The 11,337-nt window shown below is 42.4% G+C and overlaps 1 protein-coding gene across 1 annotated transcript; it reads right to left on the bottom strand.

Moving 5' to 3' along the window:
- Positions 1–27: 27 nt before the first annotated feature.
- On the bottom strand, positions 28–11,337 carry klhl21 (kelch-like family member 21). Its single transcript, XM_088291854.1, has 5 exons — positions 11,190–11,337; positions 5,972–7,036; positions 3,920–4,325; positions 2,756–2,828; positions 28–2,333 (listed from the first exon to the last, which is right to left on the bottom strand). The coding sequence occupies exons 2-5, from the start codon at positions 6,996–6,998 to the stop codon at positions 2,010–2,012; spliced, it is 1,830 nt and encodes a 609-aa protein (XP_088147980.1). The 5' UTR covers positions 6,999–7,036; positions 11,190–11,337; the 3' UTR covers positions 28–2,009.

Raw genomic sequence — 11,337 nt, 5'->3', positions numbered from 1 at the left:
TCATGCATTTGTTTTCCTTGTAAAAAAGAAAAAAAGTTGAACACAAATCAATGACTGAAAAGCGAATTAACAGAGCAGCTTTAAATCGCTTTCACTTCCAGCTAAGTAAACCGTAAACATAATGAGTGATAGCTCTACATTAAAGTCAACAACTAAGGCAAATGGACACAGAAACGTTCGCAAAAGTTCCTCGTTCGTGTTAGCTGAGACTCTGTTGCACTTCCAGTTAAGACCTCCAACCAACGTGCAGCTGGACTTCACGTTGCTAATGTGACGTTAACAAGTTGAGACTGAATCAACAGCGCCTCTGCTGGTTGTAACCAAGTACTGCATTCCATTTTGCCTCATTTTCACTCAATACCACACAGTGAGAATGTGATTATTATGCCCATCTCCAATGCATTAATCAACATAGTAGAGTAAATTTGACATTTTTTTAACAGCAGGGATGCTTCATGCACATTATATAGTGAATCACTTGCAACGGTTTAAGCCTCAATCAACTACTGTGATGATCATTAGATGTCTAGTGAACATTTATTTTTCACATCAACCAATTATCAGTTTTGAAACGTAAACCTTGTAGTTGACAAGCATGAGCGGCAACATAAATATGATAGTCATGACTAACTTGTATACTGTGCAAAATCACGTTTGTCTATGTCGCACGGCAGGAGTGCACCTTAATCTAACTTCAACTGGACTGAACATGCGCAATTGAAATTACAGGTGGTAAAGTGTTTTTACATAGATTTGAGTGGCGCACAATTCACATCTTCAGTCATCAACAGAGATGGAAAGTTTCATTGGGTAGATGACAGTCAGAAAAAAATGCAGGGAGGAAAGCATGCTTCCAGGTAGGCCTGAACGATTTGGAAAATAATCCAATTATGATTTGCAAATCCATAAATCAGCCTGCACTGATGGCCAGTTGCAGGGCACATACAGACAAAATTGGTAGTCATGTGATCGTGTTAGCCGAGTGGTTAAATAATACTGGTCGACACTTTTTAATTTTTATTTTAATTAGAGATGACCTTATTTTTTCTCAAGCATCTCAAGTTTTCATAATCTAATATATTTATGAATTAATCTTGACGTCAACATTTTTTTTTCTGAAAGGTTTTGACTATAGATTCCAACCCATAAAATCCGTATTGCACAAGATTTTATAGGTCAAACGTGCTGCAATAAAAAAAAAGTAAAATATAGATATTTTTTTAAATCAGCGTCAAAAACACGTTTAGGGACACAAAGCCATCTCTGATTAAAATTTGATGTTGACCAGTGTAATTAATGAACTATTTCCTGCTCCAGGGTGTACATCAGGCGTGTGCAAACTACGGCCCGGGGGCCACATGTTGCCGGTTAAACCTTTTAATCCGACGCGCCGAACTTGAAAAAAATTTAAATAAATCTTAATGTTTTATTTTCTAAATACAGTGGTGTGTCAAAGCCAGATATTTTGTTGTAATGCTTTTGTTCATTTTCATTTAAAATTAAATGCATTTTTCTCTCCGATGAGGTGAGGTTACCAAAACACTCCATCCATCTGCACCTGGTCCGGCTCCTCTGTCAAAGTTTAGAACCCATTGTGAAGAACTGAAATTAGTGCTTGGTGGAGCTTTCAAGCTAGCAAAAAAATAGGCCAATCTCCACCTCTTTGACACCTGTTACCAACTGCGCCGCAATCTTAGTGGATATGGTCCACCAACAGTATGCACAATCTGTTAAGAGTGACCACACAATTTCGATTTCTAATTAATTTGTGATGTAATCACAACTGCAGTTATTCATTTAGCACAAGTCTGAGGTGGGCTCTTCACAAATGAAGGACTGCATGCTGGTGATTTTCCTCACGCATGTACATTAATAGTTTCAGGTCCAAGGGACTCGATGCTCTTTCAAACCCTTGGTCACCAAAGGTCAAGTGACACATTCATGTTTCAGCATTGTGATGAGGTAACATCACACTTAACGGACAGCGTGGGGGACGGGCGGATCCAAAGTCAACGGGCCGCGTTCACGTCCTGGTTGACATTGTTGTTCAAGTTGTGTATGGCTTGGTGACGCTGGTGCCGGTGCAGGTGGATGGCGTTGGCGTCCGGGGCACTGCCCGGCTCAAAGACGTTCAACACCAGAGGCATGAACTGTCGGAATATGCTGACGCTGCCGTGCCAGAAGGTGGGCTGAGGCAGCCGGCCCGCGACGCTCCAGGTGCGAGTGGCCGGGTCGTATGCTTCCACTACGTCTGACAGCTCAAACGTGTTGTCGTAACCGCCGGATACAAACAGTTTGCCTCCCAGAGCCGCCACGCTGCCTCCAACGTGGACCTGAACGGAAAGAAATGTTCAGTAACGCCAATGTTAAGTAACAACAGCACAGCAAGCATCAAACAAGATTAACCAGTAATATTAAGAGACTTGGGAAGAAACAAGATTTTAAAATTCCTACAATGTTTTAAATGTTGAAAATTGTATTTAATTCAGTCATATTTCCACATACCACTAGTAAGCGCTCATGTACCAATAATGGGACATGTGGCACACTTTGAATTGCTGGTTTACGCCATAAATAGCGATAAACCACACCCAACCGAGCATCCACAAAGAAGGTACAAATATTCTAATTTGACTCGTGAAGGCAAAGCTTCATCGCCAAGCTGCCAACGTACACTTGACAATCAGTGTGCTGATCCTTACATATGGTGCATGCATTGGACACATCACCAAAATATCAACAAGCTATTACAAACCTGGTTCATCGGACTAATCTTATCCCACTCGTTCTTCGGGGGGTTGTAAACATCAACCTCTGCCGAGTCATCCCTAGAAGAAAGGCACAAGAATGTGTTCCGTCCAAATAAGCACCACTGCTGCAGTGCCACAAAAAAGCGTAACCATTCAGTTAACACTCAGGGGTGTCAATCAATTACATTTTTTAACAGTGATTGCATCGACAAATTAATCACACATTTTGTGTCCAAAATGTACTATAAAAACAAGGTTTTTCATACTCTTGTTAACATAAAGGTGGATAAATAACTTTACCTAATCTAAATGTTGTATCTATTAATTCATTCATACAATAATTATTTGGTAATTAATATTTACTTGAAGTTGAAAACTTACTATACAGTTAAAAGGACTGTGAAACATTTGAGTCAGATCTGTGTTGCGGTAACTGTGCATAGAATTTGTGTCCACTAGGTGGCTAACATGTTTCAAATTGGAGACACTAATAACAGTTCATTTTTTTTTTCTTCAAATTAAGAGTAAATTAATCACAACATGAAGCAATTTGTGGAATCTGCCTATTTTGTGAATTGAAAATTCCAACTAGTACCCAGTCGCCGCAAAATAATTGTTTATATTTATGAATGCAAAATTGTGTTATAGTGACATTTTTGCGCAAAGTTTTATGTCTTTATTTTGTTCAGTTTTATACCGACGACACAGCTTTCCAGCAAATGAGCCACACATAACACTACGTTAAAAGAGCTATGTTCTGGAGTTGTAAATATGCCTCATGTCTAAAGCGCAAGTGACTCGGAGTCACTCCAAGTGACAATGCATGCATACACTTAGCTCTTTGCTATCAAAGGGGTCGAGGAGTGCGGTCAGACCTGTTAAGAGAGCTGCAGCAACCTAGTTTGGTGGAAACGTCTAACCAGCTGCCTACCCAGAGCGTTCAACTCTCAAAGCAGGGAGGTGGTGGTAAATGGTCCCACCATGTAACTTTAAACATTGAGTATTTTTTCTACTGTGCCGACGGATTCCCCCAGGTACAAGGGCTTTCCAAATGAAAGGTTTGTGTTAATCAGCGCAAAAAAAAAAAAATGGTTGTGTTAAAATGACTTATTTAACGCGCACATTTTGACACCCCTAGTGGACAATAAAAATGAGTTTTCCCTCCACACCTCACAAAGAAGATGAGCCCGTTGAGGGTCACCGTTTTAGGGGTGAAGGACCACGGCGGCAGCTGTCCGCAGTTGACCATGGACCAACATTTGCTGTCTGGCTCGTAGCTCTGGACTGCCATGGTGTCCTCCCCGGCAAGACAGCCGATAGCGTACAGGCGTCCGTTGCACGTGGTGGTGGAGCAGTTGTCCATGGCGTGCAGCATCGGCGGTAAGGCCTCCCAGCAATCCAGCGTGTGGTCGTAGCGCTCGGTGCTGTCCGACGCCACCACGTACAGCTGACCTTTCAGCACGCAAGAACTATGATACTCGCGTGCTTTCAGCATGGGCGACACCTCCGTCCATTCGTTGACGCTGGACTTGTAGCGCCACACGCCGTCGTAGAGGCGGGAGCCGTCAGAGCCACCTGCCGGATGATATAAGAGTGATGAAGTGTGATTCTGGAGCTCTACGTCAAACCCTTTTCTATACCCGGACAGATGGAAATCATCGATGACATCCTGTATAATTTTTTTCAATGGGAAATTTTGCTGTCAACGTTGACCAAATAAAACCAGACCACTGTATGGACATTCTAAAAAAGATCCTTGATTAATGATTTGATATTTGCAATTAACAATAAATTCATAGATGTTAATTACAGACATTACAAGAGGCATTCTTCCTGACATTATTGCTACAGACTGACTGATGTGATTTTTTTTGAGGAAGCTGTCAATTGTAATATTTGGCAGAGTAAAATTGCATTGACCGATTAATTGCCTAATTAATTTTAAAAAAGCTGAATAAAATAGCTTTTTTTTTTTTTTTATGCTTACAACAATAAACAACAATGCTTTGTGATTTGATAATTGTTTAACATGTTCAGCTTTTTATCGGTCGGGCCCATTAAATGACCTAAACATTAAGTGACCTTACCGAAAACAATTTCTAAGCAAAAGAAAAAAAGTGAAAGACAGGACAAAGGCTTGAGGTTCATTCAACTCAACATTTGAAACATTGATTTGATCATTAAAAAAAAAAAAACACAAAAAGTGAAAGCAGTTGAGTCAAGGTGAATGCAGCAGATAAACACACGGCAGGTAGAAAAGTTATCGACGCGCTAACTTCAACAGCCTGTGGAACCACATTGTGTTCATTTTACAACATTCTGTTGAATCGATTTATACAATGCAGGTGTTCTCTTCCCATTCTCTTTGTTCTGCTGTCTCTGCTGGTTGCTACGTTGGTTTCAAGTCTATCAAGACGTACAACTTTCAAAAATCAAAGTCTCACCTTTTTCTAACTTGCCACGGCTTGTACACTCTATAATGTGTTGCTGTTGTTTTAAGAAGTTCTGCATCAAGCTGATCCTGCTGGCTATGAGCGTCCTGCATGAGTATTGCGAAAGATTGAGATGTTTTCTCGAAGGGGAACATCGTGCCTGGAAAATGGTGAAGTCCTGGCAGCACAACGAGCTTCACTCTGACGTAATCGTTGTGCAGGTTATTTAAAGCCAATGGAATGTTTCACGAGCCATCGCTGTAGTTTGTCTTATGCGGCTTATGCACGTCACTCTGTCACCTTTCTTGCTTGGTTCATTTTCTACTCTAACAACATACAAGACTAACAAAAAAGGCTTCTCTCTCATTTACGGTTTTGCATGGCTGCATTTCAAAGGCTGTACAATTTGGAAAGCGATCACAATTTGGAGGTAAAATATAGTGCTGTGACGATAATTCCATATCTGTATGTATCGCAATAATATATATAATATCACAATAATCATATTCAATGCTTTAGACAAAGTGAAAATGTACTAAAAAGGATTCATGACGGAAAAAGTTTGACCAAACACACAATTATTGCCTATTGGAATCGTCGTTTAAAATTTGAACAAATCAGAGGAACCCATTGTGTTTGATTTCAGAGGTTCTATTGTGCCGAGTTACACAAATGCGGTATACTTTCAGAACTTCAGCATCTAGCTAGATTTAGCATCACTTAAGAGGCTAAAAGTGCTTCCTATACTTTTGTCAATGGAAACCACAAACATGGTGCACCAACACTTACCGGTGACGTACATATCATTCCCGAGGGCAGCTATGCTGTAGCCCCCTCCGAGGTGGTCCGGGAACTCAGCCAGGTAGCGCCACTGGCCCGTCTGCGGGTTGAAACAGTCGACGGTGACCAGCTCATCACAGTCCTGGTCGCAACCTCCCACCACCACCAGGATCTCGGCCAGTCCGGTGGACGGCCGTGGACGCATGCGGCGGCAAGGTCTGTCGTGGCGGTCATACTCGCTAGACTGGAAGCTACGGGCCTCGTTCACCATGCGGAGGCAGGTGGGCGAAAGGTATACAAGGGGGTCGCTCTCAACATGGGCCAAAAGGAAGAACCTCCTGACAAAAGGTAGTCGGACCTGCTGGAGGAGCTCGGGCCAGTAGTGTAGTCTCCGCTGGAGGTCAGCTTTTACCCAGCGCACTGCGATCTGATAAACAGTCTCCTCTTTGTCGACGCACAACTCATCATCAGACACAAACTCAAGGAGGCGCTTCCATGGCAACCGTTCAAAGTCTGTCCCTTTCGCCAGATCCATTAAGTTTTTGAGGACAAAGCGGCGCGCGCTGGCAGCCAGCTCTCGGCAAGCGTAGGCTTCTGCAAAGTCTTGGATTTCTAAGCAGTTGGAAACATCCAGACGCTGTTCCAGAAAAGCACAGCAGGCCTCTTTGACTGACGGGAACTGGAAGAGATCTGCCGTTTTCAGCAGAAGATCCACATTGTCCTGCGTGACGGTGACCCGTCCTGTGTAGCAGAAGTCCACCAGCAGTCCCAGAAGCTCAGCCGAAACCTCATGAAGAACCACCCGGTCCATGATGCTCTCCCGTAGCGTACCGGCAAACATAGCTCGGAAGTAAGTGCTGGCGGCGGCCAACACCGTGCGGTGGCAGTGGAACTCGCGGCCCTCTGCGCATAAAGTCACATCAAAAAACTTGCGCTCCGCTCGAAGCTCATGGATTCCTCGAAGCAGGTTGAAGGCGTGGGCCGTGTCAAAAAACGGCAGGGTGGATGGTTGCGTCTGTAAGATGGGATTCTCCATCTCGTCTCAAATGGTTGAGCTCTGGAAGATGTTTACATCTACAAGCAAAGCACATTAACACGTTAATTTGATCGCTGGGCACACAATAACCCAAATTGTAATAAACGTCACACTGTAGTCATTATGAAAAACATCTGCCTGTCAACAGTCTACAACTAATCAAAAGTTCTCGCAAAAGCTAATTTTTATACCCCGCGAGCCCTTTGCGCCAGGACTCAACACGACAGTCTCGAACATTCGTCAGCTTGGGCTGATATGAATAGTTCCAACGTGCAGCTCACTTGTGTGCTGAGGCTATAAATAAACCAGCAGTGTCCATTTCCCCAAAAGGGGGGTCTGGATGGGGCCTTGAGGAGAACGCCTAGCCTGTTGTGAGGGGGCACGCCGAAGACTGAAACTTAGCCCTCTTACATGTACACGTTGAGTTAGTTTCCACACGCCGCAGAGTTCAAAACACCAATTTCCGGTTGTACAAACTTTGATGTGGCTTGTGGATGTATTATTAATTATGGCGTCATCCTGACAGCTGCAATGACATTCAATACACAAGGATGGTACACATGGACGCTTACTATTTCAGTGCTTTTATGTTCCCATCTTTGTTTTTTGTTTTGATTTAGTGGCCTGTTGTTTGTGTGTCCTGCGATTGTGTTGTGTTTTGCATTTGATACTGAACTATGCTGAAATGCTAGATACAAACTTTACCAGTCGTCACTATTGCTGCTGTAACACTTCAAATTTCCCCATTGTGGGACGAATAAAGGACATCTTTATCTTTTATCTTTATTCAAAAGTTCAACATTTACATAATTTCTGACAGGTATATTTCAATTAAAAATCTGAACAAAGTGATTGACTGCCTTTAGTAATGTGTTGTTTGACTTTTTGGATGCCACAGTTGATCAAATTTGAACCAGTAGGTAGTGCAGGCAAACAGCTTTAAAATAACTACTTGACTTTTCGACAGTAGGGATCAAACTTCGAACTTCTTTTTTTAAACACGTGACTCAAGTATCATTAATCACATATTCAAAGTCCTTGTTAACATTTGGAGATCATTTCCTCTTAAAATAAGAAGGGATCTGCTTTCAGAGGTTTGCTTTAAGGTCATAATAAAGCCGCTGGTTTCTGGCCAATGGACTTAGCACGCGTTCCACTCAGGGCTTCAACAATAGAGACACACATGGAGCTTTGCGCAGATTAAAAAGCTCTCCACAAGGGCGAACTATACTGCGATACAACACAGCCTTCACTGAAACGACTATTTTGTGGCCTCTGTATAGTAGAGGATATACTAATGAACTGATGTGGAGAAAACCCAGCATCACAAAAATATAAAACGACATTTGTGCTACATGCAACACAATTGGCAGAATATAAAATGTCACACGTTGCATGAATGCTGAGACAAATACAGTTGGCAGGTTTCATACAGAGATTCATATCCTCCAGTTTGCTGGAGGTAAGGCGGGCGGTAGAGCACGAGTGACGTTCAACCGTCGTGAGAACTTTGGGACATGTTGGTGAAATGATCTTATGAGCCTGTCTTGTGCTGTACACGAATACACCACGCTCCTCTCCTCTGCCTAAAAAAATAACTCATGACATGGTGTTATGCTACTTTTTCAAGCAATGACACCAGCAGTCAGAAATACAGACAGTTGTAAATAGAAATCCTGCCATGAGACACTAAATTTGATGGATATCACAATCATGCCAATCCAGGATTTGGTTCGCCTTTTAGATGGTAAGGTACAGTGACGAACATCTCGGGGGTCATACAAATTGGAATTTGATCCAATACTTTGGCGACACATATGAGAGTCTACAGATTGGGCCGGAATTCCTGGCTCACTCATTAGTCACATTTCTGAATACGCTTATTTGATTTGTTATCATCAACTATTTCTTATAGAGCATCACAAGATTAACAGTGTTGAACATCCGGAAATTATTGTGGCTATCCTTGTAGTAGTGTTGTATGGCATGGTGCTAATTAGTGTTGGGACTAATGGAGGTCTACGCTCTACTGCGTATCACATGGTTCTTAATTTTGCATTGAAGTGCCATGCCGGCAAAAAGGTGCCATCAGGGTAGCAGTTTTATTCAAAGAACTTCGGGAGAGTTGATGATTTCACAATATTAGATCTACTGCACACTGATGAGTATGAGGATGTAACCTGAAAGTCAGACGACCGACAAGGTGGCTTAAACAAAAAAAAGAATGTCAGATGGGGGTGGAATTAAGCGCCGTGCTGCACTGGCGACTGGCCACTCATGCGACAGCTGATGTCGGCCGCTCACTATCGGAGTGCAGCAGCGTAATGCCTGAGTCTGCAGAGATGAGCCTGACCAGGCCATAAAAAGCCACATGCAAATGCACCTCTTTGCTTACTGAAGCAGACCTGCACAAGGTTGCTCAGTTCATGTAGAATATTGTAGTATAAATAATGTCCATCCATCCATTTTTTTAATACTCCTTGTCCGCATAAGGGACACGCAATCCTGCCTTCTGGATATACAAACAAAAGTAAATAGTGCTGCTATTGATAGGGAGGCTGATTGCAGAAAAATAAGTTTGATGGTTTGAATTAGGGGTGGATACCGAGCCCCAGGACTAAACTATTAAAGAACCATGAGCTAAATGCTCCACCAGTCCATTAATGGACTTGTAAAAATTGCTCAAATTAATTTTGTTTGAACACAAGATCATGTGATCATGTGTTGCCACTGGGACAGTGTGGTACCGTTTGGTTAACTCTGCCCAGCAAAGAAATCTGTCCTCATGGGCTCACCACTGTAGTGGGTTCTGCATGGTGGACATCAGCAGGGTTGGTAAATAATCAGACCTTTTCATGTGCAGTGGGATAATTCCCAGTGGTCCTTCACTTTGATAAGGTGAGCCAAAAGATAGGGCTAAAAAAATAAAAGTACAGCAAAAAGCCACATACACACGGAAACAAGTTTCAGTGTATTTTTTTTTTTTACCACATCTACATTTTGTACACACAAAACCGGCATTTTGGGAGTGTGAATACAATATATTTTTTAACCATGTGCAAGTGTGAATTAAAAAATGCTGACTTTTGCATTCCCATGGTAACAACACACACAGAGCTGTCTTGAGACTATGGTGAGTTAGTCCAAGTTTTCACATCGCTAACAAAAACTCGCTGTGATGTGTGTGAATTTCACAACGGCATTACAGTTCTTCCAAGACGCGAAAAATCAAATGTGGATCGATGGTTGTTAACGCCTATCTTATCAGTGTTTTCAGATCATCGATTCTGAAACCCATTTGGTCCTGATGCGCACCAAAATCAGCCTGGAATCAACTGGACATTCGGGAATCTCCCGAAAGTTCCGATGGCCACCACGGCCCAGTGTTTAAACGTAATTTCATTTCTTGCCAAACGTCAACAATTTCACCTTGCAAGCAAAACCGGTTTTATGTTGCTACCCTTGTTAGTTCCTAAGATAAGAGCTTATCGATAAAATTGTTAATTTGATCAAGAAAGCGGCTGACTCAAAAAGATTTTTTTTACTTGTGTCAGGCATGCTGTTACATACCAAGAAGCAGTGCTTCTTACTTTCTTGTCATTCTTCCTGTGCAATGAATACTTTCAGTTCGTCAATCGGTGGCCTTGCATCCTTCCTTCCCTCCTTCAAGCCATGCAACCATACATGTCCATCCCTCTGAGCACACTGTGCCTTGAAGCTCAAATTACTGATGAAATACTTGAATGCCAAAACTTTCCTCATAAAGCACTGAAATAATAACGGAACTAAAACGGTGCCAGTACTGATCGACGTACAGACACAACGTGGAGCTCATTAAAAAAGAGATAGAGACATCGAAGTTTACATTGTTTAGCATACTTCGGCTAAAACCGAGCAACCGGGCTGACCACAAAATCGGTGGTTGGCGAACATCGATTAAACGTCTGCGTGTATTTGCCCGACAGCTGGTTTATGACGTGTAGGCGTTTGTGACGTGACATGGAAAAACTGTTTCAGATATTTGTAGTCACTGTTAAAAGTTGAACGCTGTTGAACGGTGAGTGCCGCGTGAGTGCGAATGTGAAGACGTCATAATTCTAACAGATTCCCACAACAGAAACGGTTGCTGTCCTGCTTACTTCTTCGCTGTATGTAGATTAGTGTCAACAACGATCTTAAAGGCCAGCTTACCCGTGTTTGTTCTTGCTCTGGCCTCATAAATATTGAGGAACCTGCAAATAAAAGCCTTCAGAAATAGATCGGCGACGAAACTTTGATGTCGCAGATGTGTTCGGCCTCTTCCGGTGTCGTGCCAAAGTACTTACCCCCGAAAAAATCT

The sequence above is a fragment of the Idiotropiscis lumnitzeri genome, chromosome 3, assembly GCF_059441095.1.
Source record: "Idiotropiscis lumnitzeri isolate Australia: NSW breed Sydney's pygmy pipehorse chromosome 3, RoL_Ilum_1.0, whole genome shotgun sequence".
NCBI classification, from domain to species: domain Eukaryota; kingdom Metazoa; phylum Chordata; class Actinopteri; order Syngnathiformes; family Syngnathidae; genus Idiotropiscis; species Idiotropiscis lumnitzeri.
Note: the sequence above shows the minus strand (reverse complement) of the source record. Positions and strands in the feature narration are given on the sequence as shown.

Bases quoted from the DNA above. Each gene is read 5' to 3' on its own strand.
- klhl21 (XM_088291854.1), bottom strand. From the start codon at position 6,998: ATGGAGAATCCCATCTTACAGACGCAACCATCCACCCTGCCGTTTTTT. The intron at 2,829-3,919 runs GTGTGGAGGGAA...CCTTTCTTCTAG, and splicing joins GGGCTCATCTTCTTTGTGAG to GGATGACTCGGCAGAGGTTG. The intron at 2,334-2,755 runs GTTTGTAATAGC...CTTTCCGTTCAG, and splicing joins AGATTAGTCCGATGAACCAG to GTCCACGTTGGAGGCAGCGT.